At 49.1% G+C, this 17,265-nt stretch overlaps 1 protein-coding gene across 8 annotated transcripts in view; it reads right to left on the bottom strand.

The window, feature by feature from the left end:
- Positions 1 to 583: 583 nt before the first annotated feature.
- The window catches only part of LOC144155780 (MPN domain-containing protein-like), a 44,868-nt gene continuing 28,186 nt past the window's right edge, over positions 584 to 17,265 (bottom strand). For 5 of the 8 annotated variants that reach the window (XM_077687434.1, XM_077687432.1, XM_077687429.1 and 2 more), the window contains 4 exons: positions 16,355 to 16,425; positions 13,983 to 14,072; positions 7,133 to 7,286; positions 584 to 4,917 (listed from right to left, as the gene is read on the bottom strand). In XM_077687434.1, coding sequence (XP_077543560.1) covers positions 4,835 to 4,917; positions 7,133 to 7,286; positions 13,983 to 14,072; positions 16,355 to 16,425 — 398 coding nt within the window. In that variant the 3' untranslated portion in view covers positions 584 to 4,834. Of the gene's footprint in view, positions 7,287 to 13,982; positions 14,073 to 16,354; positions 16,426 to 17,265 lie in introns of all 8 variants that reach the window. The other 3 variants (XM_077687436.1, XM_077687433.1, XM_077687431.1) reach the window with 1 other exon arrangement.

Raw genomic sequence — 17,265 nt, forward strand, 5'->3', positions numbered from 1 at the left:
GGGCACATGCTTGCACATTCAAGACTTCCTAACATGAATTTCCTCGATTTGAGAAGTGAATATTACATTTATAGAAAAGACTTGCTTAATCTAAAATTAAAACACATCATGGCTTCACTGTTCCTCACCAGTGGCAGTAGGCCAGCTACCATGCCAACTTAACAGCTGCATGCCAAGTCTTCCGGACTTTTGTGCTGAGGGAGCTGCATGTTATGCTGAATACAAGTTATAACATCTGTTATAACAGGGTGAACACAGTAGTACTAAAAGACAAAAAAAAAAAAATCATGTATAACTTCCGCTTTAAAGCTATGGTGTGTGCTTGTACCAGTAGAAAGCAGAATTTGTTGACTACCATTCTGTGCGGCATGTAGAAACGACAGTTGCTGGTGATAAGGTGGAGCCAGAGATTTGATTGCACTCTTACCTCATAACTGAGCACTTTTAATCAGACAACCCGCACAAGGAGTATGTGTAGGTCGTCATGATAATGTCCCTCCCCACAATGCACACATGCAAACAACCAAGGCAAAAAAAAAGGCACTGAGAAGAACAGCATGCAAGTGAGCACCAACACCACAGAACCATATAAAACAACTTTATTTTCAGAGTTTATTATTTTTTATGGTTGATGCAGTTGAACAGGTCTTCATCATATGAAAATGCTGCTCTAACATGACACTCATTTGATAAATCTGCGGTTCTACATTGCTCTTGTCGAAATGAAATTACAATATAAAGTACTGATACAAAAAGAAAACTGAAAGGACACCTAAGCACTTCTTACAAGTTGTGGATGAGAAAGCATTAATGTCCAACAGAACACTGGTAGGCGTCAAATTGAACACGGCACGGCACTATTCCACAAAAGCATGACAAACACAACCTTGTTTAACTAGGGGCACTCTCTGCTTTTCCACGTGGCTCTGCGCATGCTTGCATGTTGCTTTTCTTAGCAGCTTTGGGTTTGTTTCTGGCCCACTCAATACAGAATGCCTCGCAGTCAACGGTATTTCATGATGCCAACACCAGCTTTATTCTCAATAGGTCATCTCATGCTTTTGCATTCACAGGACAACTCAACGTGAGGAAAATGCTAGAGACACAGCACCAACTTCCAAGCGAACAACACAATAAATACGGTTCATCAAGACCTTGACAGCAATAAGCAATAGGTCACTTAAAGGAGCCACGAAGACAAATATACAACCTTGTTCATTCAATTTGAAATAACCAACCTTTGGTAACTAACTCAGCTCTATTTGAGCCACGAAAGGAGTTTCTTTAACTAAAAAAAAAACGACTAGAAATGAAAGAAATATTGAAATTTTACAACGTTTTGCGTTATGTGACTTTTAGGAAGCACCAAAAACATAGTTATTAGTGTATTAACTGCATGTTAGCACTCAAGTGTTAGCATTCATCTCAGCATTCATGCTAGCGTGGTAGTGTACGCCAGTCGCCTCTTGTCTCCCATTGAACGGAACCTTTCCATCATGGGACGTGAATGTCTTGCTCTTGTATGGGCCGCAAGAAAATTCCGTACATATTTGTACGGCAGGTCATTTACCATCATTATGGATCATGGATCACCATGCCCTACGCCGGCTTTCCTCTCTAAAATGCCCCTCCACACGACTTGGTCACTAGGTATTATGACTGCAGGAATATGACTATTCCGTCGGCTCCAAGTATGTTGAAGGCACAGGGACACGGACTATCTGTCTCGTCACCCTGTAGACCTACCAACCCTGCTGGAATTCACGAAGACTCCTGCGTAGTCGCCCTGTTGGATTTGCTCAACATTGGTGACCACCAGCGCCTCGATCCGCCATTTAGATCAATCATCGAGGGCATCAGCTCTAAGTCAGCTGGCCCCACTGCGCAGCCTTTATGCTTCGCAATGGTGTCTTGTTCTGCCGAAAATTCCGCACGGACGGTCCTGATGCACTTCTTGCTGTACCTCAGCATTTGCACTCTGACGTCCTCCACCACTTCACGACGCACCAACTGCTGGTTACCTTGGCGCGACCCCGACTTACGACCATATGCATCGATGCTTTTACTGGCCCAGCCTCTACGTCATGGCTTTTGGCCGTTACCAATGCCGAACGACACCTCACTCACTTCCAGCAAGCCCCCTTCAACCGACCGATGTTCCTCCGGAACCATTCTTTCGCACAACATAGGACCTTCTTGGTCCTTTCCCTTGTCTCGCTCCGGAAAGACAAGCAAGGCAATGCCACCAGAAATAGGGATAAAATAGTCATAGTAGCCAAGGAGTTCTATACAGATCTGTACAGTATCCAAGCTAATACCTTATGAGGAAGTAGTTCAGAGGAGATAGACATCCCACAAGTAACAACACAAGTAAAGAAGGCTTTGAAAGGAATGCAAGGGGGCAACGCACCTGGTAAGGACCAGATAAAGCAGACCTTTTGAAGGATGGCGGGCAAATTGTACTGAATTGTACAGAATTGTACAGAAAAACTGGCAAACTTGTATACACAATGCCTAATGACTGCGAGTGTACCATAATTTTGGAAGAATGTGAACATCATCCTAATCCATAAGAAAGGTGACATGAAGGACTTGAAAAATTACAGGCCAATCAGCTTACTGTCAGTCGTCTACAAGGCACTCACCAAGGTAATCGCTAACAGAATTTCTGCCACCTTAGATTTCAGTCAACCTAATGAACAAGCAGGGTTTCGTAAAGGCTATTCAACAATGGGCCATATTCACACCATCAATCGGGTGATAGAGAAGTGTTCGGAGTATACTCAACCCCAGTAAAAGCCTTCATAGATTATGAGAAAGCATTTCACTCTGCCGAAACCCCAGCAGTCATTCAGGCATTGTGGAATCAGGGTGTAGATGAGCATTACATAAGCATACTAGAGGATATCTACAATGGGCCCACATCTACCATCGTCCTCCATAAGGAGAGCAGTAAAATAGCTATAAGGAAGGGTGTCAGACAAGGAGACACATCTCTCCAATGTTATTCACAGCATGCTTACAAGAAGTATTCAGAACGTTGGATTGGGAACAGGTGGGAGTAAGGGTTAATGGAGAATACTTCATTGACCTCAGATTTGCTGATGATGTTGCCTTGCTAAGTAACTCGGGGGACGAATTGCGAAGCATGCTTACCGCACTGGACAAGCAGAGTAGAGCCATGGTCCTGAAAATTAATACGCAGAAACTAAAGTAACGCTTAATAACCTCGGGAGAGCACAGTGGTCTGAGATAGGTGGCGAGGCAGTGGATGTGCTGAGTGAATATATCTACTTAGGCCAAGTTGTGACCCTGGATCCCAACCATGAGGCAGAGATAGTTGGAAGGATAAGAATGGGGTGGAGTGCATTCGGCAGGCATTCTCAGATAATGAATGGCAGCCTACCATTGTCCCTGAAAAAGAAAGTGTGTGACAGCTGCATCCTACCGGTACTCACCTACAGGGAAGAAACTTGGAGGCTCACTAAGAGGGTTCAACTTAAATTGACGACTCAGCGTGCAATGGAACGGAAGATGATAGGTGTAACATTAAGGCACAAGAACAGAGCGGAGTGGGTCAGGGAACAAACGGGTGTTAAGGACATATTAGTAGAAATTAAGAAGAAGAAACGGACGTGGGCAGGGCATGTAATGCGAAGGCAAGACAACCGTTGGTCACTAAGGGTAACAGAGTGGATCCCTAGAGAAGGCAAGCGCAGCAGGGGGCGGCAGAAAGTTAGATGGGCAGATGAGATCAGGAAGTGTGCAAAGATAAATTGGTCGCAGTTAGCACAGGGATAGGCTTGCCATCATCCGAGGTGTGTCATACAAACAGAACACGTGAACTAAAGGGTGCCTATTTTTTTGTGTGTGCATTGAAGCTAGAGGAGAGCAGGGTGCGTGTGCTGTGTCAGATGGCTGATCCAGTATTTCTTTTTCTTTCTCGCAACCCTATAACAATGCCCCGGCTGCACCAGTCGATCAGTGGACTCGCCAAAAAACTGCACTATAAACGGCACTGTGCTTCGGCCAAGCGCATTGTAAGCGGTATGCTTATGTATTGAGTCCGATGGGAGGCAAACCGGTGGTCACAAAAACCCGCGTTATATCTGGTCCTGCACCATAAGCGGTTACGTTATATAAATGACCTACACTGTTATAATGAACCAAACTTGAACCAAACTTGAATTTTGTCTTGATGGCCCCTTTAAGTTGCCCGACACGCACACACATTTGGCCTTCTGCTCCTACACCAGGTAAAAATACACTTCTAAGACTTCAAACAGGATGAAGCAAAAGAATGCGCACAATGTTCACAATGAAAAATAATTATGGCTATAGGCAATCACTTGCTCCCTTCTGCAATAACAACCCCAGTCTCATGAAACTGTGAAGTGTGGCACACAAAGCATGTAAAATTTACAAAAAAGCCTTGGAAAGTTAGTCTCCGCACTGAAATAAATTTGGCAGAACTAATATTGCAGGGTCTGGATATGAGAGCAACTCTTTGTGCCATGCAAACTATGTTGAACAATTCGCTAACATATTTAAACAAAGGCCCTTTTTTCCCTTTATCGTACTGTCTGCAGGGTGACGATGAGGTGCCCCTGTTCCTGATAACATTACACAAGTTTACACAATGTACAGCTCTGGCACAGCTGGGCTTTGCAGTATAGAGAAGCAACCACTGACAGTGCAGTGCACGTAAAAGGCCACAAAAAGTTCAAAAAAGCATGCCTTTAAAGCAAAAGCAAGAATGCTTCAGAATATCAAAAATACAAGTCATGAGAACATCAATGACGGAATAATGTACAGTTAAAATGAAGGCTTGTCCTCAGAGTGTTGGCATTTGTAAAAAGCTATAAAGGGCTTTGAAACCGTCTATAAAGCTAAAAGCAAGAATGTTTTTTACAACATCTGTAACAGAAGTAATAAAAAAAATCAGTAACACAAAAATGTACAGCTACAGTGAAAGTTGGGAGAGTGTAAGCAATAAAAGCTGAAATGATGGTGTAAAATCAATATAAAAATGTATATATATAATATATATATATGGCCTCAATCGCACAGGAAGTTTGAAACCTCTGTCTACGGTAAAAAAATTTGCTACTTAGTCTCAAGGAAACAGCGGTGCCACTTGTCTCAAAAACAAAGCCGTTCAAAGTAGCTCTTCTCTTGTTCAGACTTGCCCTCAAATAAGGAGCGTTCAAAGCAGCAACTTATTACATCTGAACCCCGTTATAAGAGACATAGATGTAACAGCCAATTGAGTAAAGAGACAATATTCACCCACGTGGTTGGCTGCCCTACCTTTAGAATTAATTTTACTTCTTTTAGAACAGACACTGAATATAGAAGCTAGTTGGTTGTAACAGACAGGTTATGCTTGAATTTTCGTCCTCAGTCTCGCTTGTAACAGACATTTTAATTTTAACCTTAGATGCAGTGCCACCAGTCGCTAACTTCAGTTGCATCAGTTGTGGAAACAAAGAGAGCCGAGAGATGTGCAGTCAGCTATGAAACGATGACGAAAAGCCGGAATTGGAAACCCCATGTACAGAAGTAGTTTAACAAGTAGTGACACGAAATTTCAAAGCTGAGATAACTATGTAAAATGCTTCCCTTTTATCAGGAGATATCTCCCAGCAAGTTTCAACAGTAACTGTCTAGTATAGCATATTTTAAATCCATTTTAATCTTTGCCTGCATGAGAAAGCCCAGAGCGAGCCAGCATGACATCATCTGCTCCTTGCCCCAAACTGCCATCGTCGGAGCTCCCGTGACGTAGCCGACACGCTGGCTGCGGTTGGCGCGCGCTCCTACACCGTGTGTATCACATCATGGTTTTGGGACTCACGTCATGCTGCCCAGGCGTGTGGAGAAGGTAAAGACCTCGGCTGGTCTGTGCGCGCGCGTCCAGACCGGCGGAGGTGCGACAAGAATGGTGATGTCAAGGGCGCCCTCCGATCATGGCGGCCGCTCGGCGTTCGTGTTGTCGAAACCGAAACTGACACGAATAAATGACGTCGTGAATAATTGTTTACACTGCAATCGACCGTCTAATGTTTATGATTAGTGGGCTGGTAGGCACCCATAGCAGTGGGGGAAAAAAAAAAACACGTAACATGAAAAGCTTACTGCCAAGCATACAAGTGCGACTGCACATGCGGGCGGGCGCTTGCGCGAGCCAAGAACACTGGGAGTGCGCAGTGGCCTTTCCCGATCACGTAGCTCCCAATCAAGAACCAACGCAGATCTTGAGCCCGCAAGCCTGATAAATAGCCAGAGTGCACAGTTTCGTCCGCTGTGCACTCTGGCTATTCCTCAGGTTGTCAGACTCAACATCTGCGATGCTTCTTTTTCTGCAAACAGCGAAAAAAAACAGTGTAAATACAGCCATGAAGCAAAGAAAGATTCAGAACCACTTCATAAATTGTGGTGACATAACATGAATTATAATAAACATTTTGCAACATGCTGTAGCATTCTTTTGAGCTTATTTTTATCGTAGTGTGCCCACACTGAACTGGGGGTTGATCAGTAAGTGAAAACATGGCACCCTGCTTATAAGAGACATAGAGACGGAAACTGCTCCCTGGTGTGTGTCTTTTATAAAGGGGTTCAAATGTCATGCGATTGAAACCATATGGCGGCAAAAAGATATTTACACTGACCAGCTGTGGACACATGCCACTAAGTCCTGGGGAGCTCTATCAGAACACCATCCTGCAGTGCATGCACAGTGGGGTGCTATGCGGACACTCGTTGGCCAGATGAACAATGCTGCACAATAGACAATCAGTCTAGCAGTCGGATTCAACTAGCTGATTTCTTCTTACAGTGGGCATGAAAGGACGGGACAACTCACCTGACCTCCACAAACCCCTCTCATAAGAGAAGGCCGTGCCCCCAATGGCTAAAATCCTAGCTGGCCTTGCATTATATGAAGTCTTTACGATGGCAGCCATGCTAGTAGCAGTTGGCACACAGCAGCTCTGTAAACGCTCGGCACTTCATCTGCCTCACAGCAGTACGCCAGTTAAAAACCGGCCACCCCCCCCCCCTACTCACCCTAGCTACACAGGCATAATGAGACCTTTCACAAACTCCCAGAAGTGATCAACTGCCTGACCTTGAGTGTCGCCACTTGTGACCTGCAGGTCGCGGGGAAGCTTAGAGGTCAGCGAGCGTTTAAGCTTCTCCCAGTAGCTCATGTTGTGAGGTTCGAAGTCCTTGCAGAAGTTTAGCGCATCAGGTGACCCACGGTAGTATTCGGAGAGCAGTCGCTGAAAAATTAAGCAAACAATTTAATCAACCCCAGTTTGCACTTAAATTGCCAAGAGGAAGATTTCAGTGTATTTCAATTATTTTCATAAACTAAACAGCAGGATACTCTTATTCAGAGACAGGAGACGGAAGTGACGCAAATAACCGGATCCCCCCTCTCGCATCCCCCACAGAATGTAATATAATTTTTAGTTTGAAGCAAAAGAGTGCAAGCAAGAATGGAACGTAGAGAGAAATGCACATGACAGGCACTAACGTCGAACAACAATAGTTGGAGGTTAGGGCATGTGTGTTGCCCTGCCTATTTGCACTGTTCCCTTCCCCGGGTTGTCCCAGTTGATGATGGCAGTGACGGCGATGCAGTGACATACAGACTAATGTGCTTGAAGCCAGGTACACATCATGGCCTATGATAAATTACTACATGCGTGCAAAAGGTTATGCACTAGATTGGTGGCTTACGTTCCTTCCCATTCTATGTTCCCACTTTATGCCAGCATACTTCACACACATAAAAAAATAAAAGAAGAAGAAAAAAAAACTGTTTATAACTCAACCCACGGGCAAGCGATACACAGCATTTTTTAATGCTCTTATCATTTTATAGCCACAGCGGTGCGCACCGTCATAGACATACATAGACACAAAATGCACTTCCTTGTTACTTTCTACTGTTGTAATGCGTGCACATGCCTAAGCGAAGACAAGAAAAAGCAATGACCGGAGACAGCAGACCTGGCACACGCAGAACCGCTTCAATTTGTGGGCTTACTGGGTCTGGCTACGGGACAACCAACGACCCCGGCTAGCCTCGTTAGAGACGTTGAGCGACGATGTCAGCTCGACGCCCGGAAATGACCCATCCAAAATGCCCCAGAGAGGTACGCGGCGTCCACAAGGGAGACGCCGCGACGGGTTCGACTCACCGACACAGGCGACGACAGGCTCCAAAGGGCCAGGACGAACCATGGGGTTTATTGGCCGAGTCGTACAGTGCATAATAACGCCAAGACCGGGTTAAGAACTACACTGTACCGACACGCGTCCGATCGGGGCCAAACAGCGCCCGACCGGCCGGCGCGGCGGGGAGGAGACGAGCCGGCCGGGGGCATGGAGCGCCCCGGTATCCGACTCCCTTCTCCTGGACGTGGGGCGGCGAGGGTGCGATACGATCCGCGGCCCCTCGCGTTCCCTATCCTCCATCCTCCATCTCCTTCCCGAGTCCCTGGAGTCAGGGAGACATCCAGAGAGCTCGCGAGAGAGCCGACCGAGCCCAGAGAGCCGAGAGAGAGAGAGACCCGCGAAACGTGCGCGTCGCGGTTTTAAGGCGCGGAGGAGAGGAGGCAGGTTCCCGGGCGAGGAGGAGCGACAGCGGCGGCGGGACAGTCGGTGCCCGCCGGCACGTCGGCCCGCGAGGTTGACGTCACGTGCGCGGAAAGCGCGCTCGTTCGAACATCGCGCTCGCGGGAGGAGGAAAGGGGATCAAGCGGATCCCCACATCCCCCCCTCCTCAAGACCCGAGCCCGGTCTGAAGGACCGGCTCGACGACTGCAGGCACAGCACATACCCTACGAGCTTACAACGGGTCCCCAGCCCAAGAAGTCCGCGAATGTCCGCACGTTCGAGTCCACGCCGACACACACGCCCACACTTCGAAGACACGCCGTTCCAAAGTTCGACACGACGCCAGAGTGGTCGGCACGAGCAGGGGCCGTCTAGATGACTCGCCAGGACACCGGAGACCAGGCCCAAGACCGCCAGGCCACGGGGCAGCTTCACGCCGGCCGCTCGAGCAACAGGCTCGAGGGTTGAAGCCGCCAGGCGCAGCTCGACCAGCTGCAGCAGGAGAGGGCCGCCGGAGGTGGAAGTAGCAGCAGCTGCAGGGTGCCGTACCGGCTGAGGGTCCCGAAGGAGCACCCAGGGCGCGCTCGCCGAAGGCACCAGGGAGAGGAGCCGCAGCGAGCGACGCCGCACGAGGCATCGTGAGGGAGTGCCCCGGGAAAGCGCTGGAGCGCCCGAGTTGCTTGGGTGTGCCATGGCCCTGGTTAGTGGCGACGTTGAAGCCGCTGGTCGATGCAGGACGGCGTGTGGCAAGGGCTGTGTGTGGTGCGGCAACTGAAGACTGAAGAACACCGGGCTGGGGACCGAGCCAAGGTACAGTGCTGCAAAAAGGGAGACGAAAGGCGAAACCCAAAACTACCTGCCGGGAACAGCGATAGGGGCGTGCAAAGGCTCGGGCCGAAAAGTGGCCGTAACGCCGGTGCCGCGAGAAACTGGGGAGAGCTAACGGCTTCGTAGTGCGTAACAGCGGTCGCACGGAAGGTAGCCGGCATTCCCCGTTTCGCTTCGTCGGCGGCCATCCTCCCCCCCTTCCAAAGCGTCGCTATCGGCGACGAAGGCATAGAGGGAAGAATACTGGAACGAAGGGCGTGAGGCCCGCGTCGTTCCCTAGGCCGCCGATTGAGTGGCGTGCCCTTCTCCCGCGGTGTCTCTCCGACATCCGCCATGAGAGAGGGTCTACCTGCCGTGTCACGTGGGCTTATTGGGCCAGTTGGTGGGCCGTCGCCTGACGTGACGCGCTTCCGCCGGCCACTGAGGAGAGGGGGCAAACTCAACCTCTCCGTGGCTGTGGCGTTGGCGCTCGCTGGCGCTCGGTAGGGTTGGTCATGGGGCGGAAACGTCGCCCCGCGCCAACGCTCCGCTCGGACGTGAGGACGCATGATCAGGCCCGCGGAAAAAGCCAAACGGGTGAATATCGCGGTCCTTTGTCCTCATCGCGCATGCCTAGCGCTTCCGCAGGGCGAAAATGTCGCCGATCCGCGAAGCAAACAGCGGCAGCCCGAAAGGAACCGACGACTACGGCTACCGGGGTGGAGTCCCCAAGTGTACGCCGCATTTTGCCGTGGTTGCGCCTCTCGATTGGGTGCATGAAGTGGGATAACTTGCGTGATCCGGACTTCGCGCTGTGGCATGCGCGGCACGAGCGAGAAGAGAAAAGCCTCCTCGCTGTGTGCGCGGCCGGACTATTTCGCAGAGTGACTCAACTTCGTAAAAGTCTTACGGTCGCTCGCTTATCCGGCCTGTCGCGAGTCGGGGAAGCCCAACGCGGCCTCCCTAGACTGCGGCAAATCGTCACCCTAGATGCGCCTCTCGGGACATTGTCGGGTGAGATTTTATCGGCAGAACTCCCATCCGCTCCTTGCAAGCACGGGTCCGAGACAAAAAATAAAAAACGCGCTTGCAGCAGCCTGGCTGCATAGCGCACGGGACCTACCACAACACGAGCGGTCATCAGCCTCCGGCGACAGCGTCGCCCGCTCCATCTCGGAGCGCGACTCACACAGAGCCAAACGACGTACTATTTACATATTTACAAACGGACCTTACTGCTGCGTTCGGAGGAGGTTTGTTCTGCCAAAGGCGATGCCGGCGGACAACATGTGGTCCCCGGGTGCGCCTCTCGTCTGGGGATTGCCAAATTCGTGGCTGTGTTCCCTTCGACGATCGCACCGACGAACACATTCGAGCACGTGGTCGTATGTTCCGTCAAGTGCGGCGCGCGTCAGGAACTCCGGGTTAGCGACGGGGGCTAATATCCGCCGCCACGTTCGCGTTTCCCTTCCTTTAGCGCAACGGCAAGAGCGAGGATAGTGGAGATCAACTCGCTACATGCTTGGCCAGGTCGTGGAGCGGCACAACTTCGTAAAGTCTTGCGGCCACTCGCCCAGCCGCCCGCGAGTCACGGAAGTATCGTACACCTTCCTCAAACTGCGGGTGCTCACCACCGTGAAACTCTCAGGGGAATTTCCTTCGGTGGGATAAACTTCAGCGAGAGACATTGAGCATGTAGCAGATACGAATCCGAGAAATAAAAAAAAACGCGCCTGCAGCAGTACGAGCTGCAAAGCGCTCGAGGCTGACCACAATACCAGCGGTTAGTAGCCTCCGGCGACCGCGTCGCCCGCTCACACAGAGCACGACTCACACAGAGCCAGTTAAAATCATATTTACAACACGGATCGTTCTGATCACCGGGCACCTGCTCGTCTCTGCTGAATGCAATACCGGCTGACAATGGGTCTGCTCGGTATGCGATATCGCCCGGGAATTGCAACGTTTGCACGCTTAATGCATTCCCTTCGGGGCTCGCACCAACTGGCCGACGTTCAGCGCGTGGCTACGGGGTCAGTCGGGCGCTAGGCGCGTTAGGAACATTCAAGCGGCCACGGGGGCTCACGTAATGTGTCCGCCACCACGTGGTGCTACCGCTCCCATTGCGCACGGTGACGTTTTCACGGGCGCAGCTTATATGGCCAGCACGCGTGGTTCGCGTATCCGCTTAAGCCAGCTGAATTCCACGTGGTCCGTCTCCACTACGAACGAACTTTTGTCGACGAAACGGTCAAACTCGTTCGGAACGTGTGGCCCGATCTCTAAGTAGTCCGTAGCACTACGCGGCGAGCGGGCCGCCGTGCTTTGGAAACACGAGATCGTAAGGCGAGCTATGCCTGGGAAACAGAGTGCTCCCCAGTGGGCCTAGCTGTGGACTCAGCGCACTGCATCTCACGCGCGCCGGCACGATCGACAACAAAGCGTCGTACAATGCCTGCGCGGGGATGTGCTATGCGGTCCCGGCCGTGTCGTGGAGGCAACATGCGCTCTTTTGCGACAGGGCCTTGGCGTCCGCGCGTGCGATGATGCACTCGGTAGGACGAATGCGCGTTATCGTCGTCGGAGCAGGATGCTCCCCGACGAGGCGCAAGGGGCTCCTTGGCGAAACGCAAACTTGGCCACAAAAGCCGTTTGTCGTCTGCACGTGGAGATACATTGGCCGCAGGCTAACGTCGTCCGAGCAAAAGGTGTTCTCGTTTCCGACGTAGCGAGCGTATGGCTCTGCTCCAGGTTCATATCGTACGTCAAGTTCGCAGGCTCGGGATCGCCGCTACGTTGAGTCGTACAGAACACAGGAGGTGCTGGCGCAGGTCGGGCGATAACTGCCTCGATCCGCGGACAGCGGTGAGCGGCGGGAGCACGTTACGCCGAAGCGTCGTGCTCGGAAGCCGAACCGCTCACCTCACAGTAAATCGCACAGGGACTAAGGCCAGGGGCCTGCTCCGTCGCGCAGTGTCGATACCGTGTTGGGCGCCAATGTGGGTATACTGGGTCTGGCTACGGGACAACCAACGACCCCGGCTAGCCTCGTTAGAGACGTTGAGCGACGATGTCAGCTCGACGCCCGGAAATGACCCATCCAAAATGCCCCAGAGAGGTACGCGGCGTCCACAAGGGAGACGCCGCGACGGGTTCGACTCACCGACACAGGCGACGACAGGCTCCAAAGGGCCAGGACGAACCATGGGGTTTATTGGCCGAGTCGTACAGTGCATAATAACGCCAAGACCGGGTTAAGAACTACACTGTACCGACACGCGTCCGATCGGGGCCAAACAGCGCCCGACCGGCCGGCGCGGCGGGGAGGAGACGAGCCGGCCGGGGGCATGGAGCGCCCCGGTATCCGACTCCCTTCTCCTGGACGTGGGGCGGCGAGGGTGCGATACGATCCGCGGCCCCTCGCGTTCCCTATCCTCCATCCTCCATCTCCTTCCCGAGTCCCTGGAGTCAGGGAGACATCCAGAGAGCTCGCGAGAGAGCCGACCGAGCCCAGAGAGCCGAGAGAGAGAGAGACCCGCGAAACGTGCGCGTCGCGGTTTTAAGGCGCGGAGGAGAGGAGGCAGGTTCCCGGGCGAGGAGGAGCGACAGCGGCGGCGGGACAGTCGGTGCCCGCCGGCACGTCGGCCCGCGAGGTTGACGTCACGTGCGCGGGAAAGCGCGCTCGTTCGAACATCGCGCTCGCGGGAGGAGGAAAGGGGATCAAGCGGATCCCCACAAATTTCACATACAGTAAATACTCATTAACTCGAACTCGTATAGCTCGAAATACCATTTAAGTCGAAATTTTTATTCGCCATGCATTTACCTCCCATAGGTGCTGTTGAGAAAGAAGAGGCCGCTTCGTAACAGCTTCCGATTAGCAGAGAATAAAGAGGAACAAGTAGGTGTGGCAATATTAGAGAACACCCGGCCCTTGTCTCCTTGTCGCGTTATTTCACATCTTGGTGCCGAAATCCTGGCTTCATTCGGACCACTCTAACCTTTAGATAGACCGAGAAGCGAGACCACAGCGATGCCAGTGAAGCGACCAAGTTGAAGCGGAAGATCCGCTGCAGCCAAACAACGAGGCTGGTCAACGAGGTTAAGTCCGCCATCCAGTCTGGCACATCTGATGTGGTGAGCCTTCAGTCAATGCTTGATCGTCTAACCACTTTCAACGCAGATCTCACCGCCCTTAAAGGTGAGTTAGAGCCCCACCTTCCACTAGACTCCACGGATGCAGAGCTTCAGCATTGCAATGTCGATTCTCCGGACTACGATAGAGCAAACAAGAGCTGTTGTCGTACAAACAGCCTCTGGAAATAGCGCAATGTCACGTGCGCAATTGGAATCTAGGAACATAGAACCTACACTTCTGCCACTTGAAATAGCACCATTTAGCGGTGACATTATGAAGTGTTTGCCCTTTTGGGAGCAGTTTGAAGCAACCATCGACCGCAACAACACCTTGACACAAATCTTGACACCTTGACACAGGTGGGGGCGCTTGTTCGGAATTTTATCGTACTGTTTTCTTGGCTTACCATTTCCATGAGTAGATCCTGAGTCAAGAATGAATCTTGAGCAATGTTGTACATCATCTGCATTGGCTTCCCATACTCATTGGGCCTATGCTGTAATAATAAAAATATATGAAACATGCCGTCCTAGAGAATGCTTGTACACTTGGCATGAGCAACAAAAAAATACACCCGCAGCATTATGTTCGATTCCAAATTTCAGTTAGATGCTGTAGGAAGGCATTATGAAAACAACAGCATCTCCACATGGTTTAGTCTGGCTTGACCATTCTGCTAAGTTAGATATCACACTTTCATTTATGTGATATCGTAACCTTTATGCAGATGTTGCTGTAAACTTTAAAGAGTTAATTTACAGTGCAAAACCTTAAATTTCCGAAACAGCTTTTCAATCTAACCCACGGGCAATGGCTCAAGTGGAAAGAAGTACTGTAACCGAAAATTGAGACACACAGATTAAAAAAAAAAAGGACTCTGAAGAAGCTTGTTAGGTACTTGGATGAATCACAATAACACTTAATCTCCTACATTTCTGACCATAGATATTTTCATTTTCAATTTGTTCTGCTGTGAGGAGTCGGTTCCAGTTTTCCACCCACAGACAATGCATCTCATTGAACATGTACTCATTCAGCTACTGTTACACATTCTACACGACAAATTTACCTACGCATGCATGTACGCATGAACACACATCCAGAAAATATCTTCAGGTGCAGGGCAATGCATATTATATATACATAAATATCTATAATATGCATTGCCCCACACCTGAACACCTTTTATGGATTACTAAACATGGCAATAATGGTCTTGAGGTTCATGTAAACTTGGAATGCATGTATTCACAATGTCTAGCTCATGAGTCACCTTGACGTCAAGTCTCAATTTCATTTCATATGAAAGCACCTGTCTATTTGGACTAGCTGATGAAACAAGCCGCCGCGGCCTTTGCAGGCTGGCAAATAAATAAATAAATAAATAAGAAAGAAAGAAGAAGAAGAAGAAACACAACACAACATTCTTTCTGAACGTATGCATACAGCTGATTGGGAACCGAAGTCGCAGACAGTACTGTTTACCTTTGGTGTTTTCTGTTCTTTTGACCATTTAAAATTTCTTATCAGTGAGGCATTTCGAAAATTTCGGAGAGGGGATCGTAGATTTAGTAACGATCCCCTCTCCCTTAAAACAGAGTGCCTACTGAACAGCGTCATTAAGCCTCCAATGTGTGCTGTCTACACTCTGCACAACTGTTCTAAAGAATTCCTTCTATCCCCAGCCCTTCTAACAGTCTGGATCTGCCTATAATTAAATGCCACTTCTTGCACACAATAAAGCAGATGAGATTAATAACCGCATTAATAACCGCACAAGTGAAGATGCTGCTTCACTTAGATAGGCGATGCAAAGGTTACAATTAGCACCAAATAACGGTGATAATTAAAATAATTGCAACACAGACACTGCTTAATGTCTTTCAATTGTTAAAACTTCACTCTTTTCAACATTAAATTCTAACGGGATGAGGGCCTGATTCTGCTTTCACCATCCTCTAGATTTCTATCACTCCGTTCTGCTACTCAAAAATGAGTTTTTTGCGCAGCAGAGCTTTTTTTATGGAGTGCCAGGATCTGCAAAAACACAAGCCTACCCCAAAGCACGAATAATAGCACATTTCTCTCATTTAGTTCTCGACCATTGTAGAACATGAGGCTTGCACCAATTTCTGAGTAGCTCAGTTGGTTTAAGTGGTGCATGGGCAGCAAACAGTATTGTGCGCTAATTAGAAAGCAACCCAGTGTAAAGCTTGTAGGCCTGATTGCTCTTACTGCTGAAAAAAAAGGGGGGGGGGAGATGCGACACAGCAGCAGCCACACATTGAAGAGCCTCTACAGCCTCTGTGATTGGGAATCGAACCTGCAACTTTAGGAGTAGCGGTACAGCAGCTTGGCCACTACATGGCTACAATGAGGGAAAAAGAAAGAAAGAAAACATGGCAATTATCTTGCACACAGCCAACCATTAAGTGAAGGATACGGCTGGCTCCTCTCGACGACATCATTTATATCAAATTCTTCTTTAGTACAGTTGCAACAAATAGAACGTTTCAGTGTACACCATACTGCGGTCCATCTGTACTCTAATACAACTGCGCAGGAGTGTGAAGCACTCGGGTTGTGGTAAACAGTATGCAAAAAACATTCTAAAAACATTCTTTTATCTGCTGCTACATCACAGAACATTGAAGCAGAGATTACTGAGAGTACTAGCACCACGACTCGCTTTTTTTTCCTTAGCCACATGTAGTATAATTACACAATTGACAGTTCCACCTCCTCGCTTCAGTGTCTGCGCACTCTACACAGCCTTACCTCTGGCGGCGGCATCACCCAGTAAGCCAAGTATTTTGCATCAACACAGGACTCGTCTTTCACATAGGGAGCTGAAAAGGCAATGCTTTGGCTCAAATCATGTGTGCGCATGTTTGACCCACACAACGTTGCAATAAAAAGAAGAAAAAAAAAAAAAGCTGCTGAAAGTGAACTGTTTGCAGTATTAAAATGAGATGAAAAATTTAAGTTATAATTGAATTCAAAACAATTACTGTCAAGTAGCAACCAGAAATTAACCGGTCAACTCTGACATGGCAAACTGGGACTTTTGTACAAGCAGCAGAAAGTAAAGTTGGCAGGCCTTTGCCTCTTTCTCAGCAATATGGCTACGCAACACCTGGAGAATTACGGAGGCTTTCAGTAGGGAAGGAGTGACTTCACTGGCATAGGCAGAAGTGACATTTGATCTGGCTCTTTCCTTTTTAACCTGAGGAGGAGCACAGGCAGCGAGATTATGATTATGCTCCTCATGACAGGCACGGGCACTTCATCTTTTTCCTCACTATCGTGGGGAGTACCTTGCTACTCAGTATCTTGCTACTCATTCGAACACATCTCAAACTCCTTAATAAGCAACTCCGTAATGTTGCCAGCGTTTAAAAAAGTAGCTTGTAGTCTAAGAAAGTGCCTGAGATTCATGCTGATAGAAAGCATGTAACACCCTTGTACTCAGAAAACAAACTAAACTTGCTGGGGATATTGACAAGCATGAGAAAAGGCCACCAGATATTTCAAAAGCCTTCCTTATATGAACTTAAGCATGGCTCTCAAAAATATTTCTTTTAATTTTTAAGTAAACTCTATGAAACTTGTCATTCTTGCTGCTTTTTTCCCACTGATTTCGAATATGGCATTATTTTTTAGTTGGTCAATTAGTTCCCGAGATAATT

This window comes from Haemaphysalis longicornis, unplaced genomic scaffold (genome assembly GCF_048455015.1).
Source record: "Haemaphysalis longicornis isolate Haplotype H1 unplaced genomic scaffold, Haemaphysalis longicornis Haplotype H1 scaffold_1, whole genome shotgun sequence".
Taxonomy (NCBI): Eukaryota; Metazoa; Arthropoda; class Arachnida; order Ixodida; family Ixodidae; genus Haemaphysalis; species Haemaphysalis longicornis.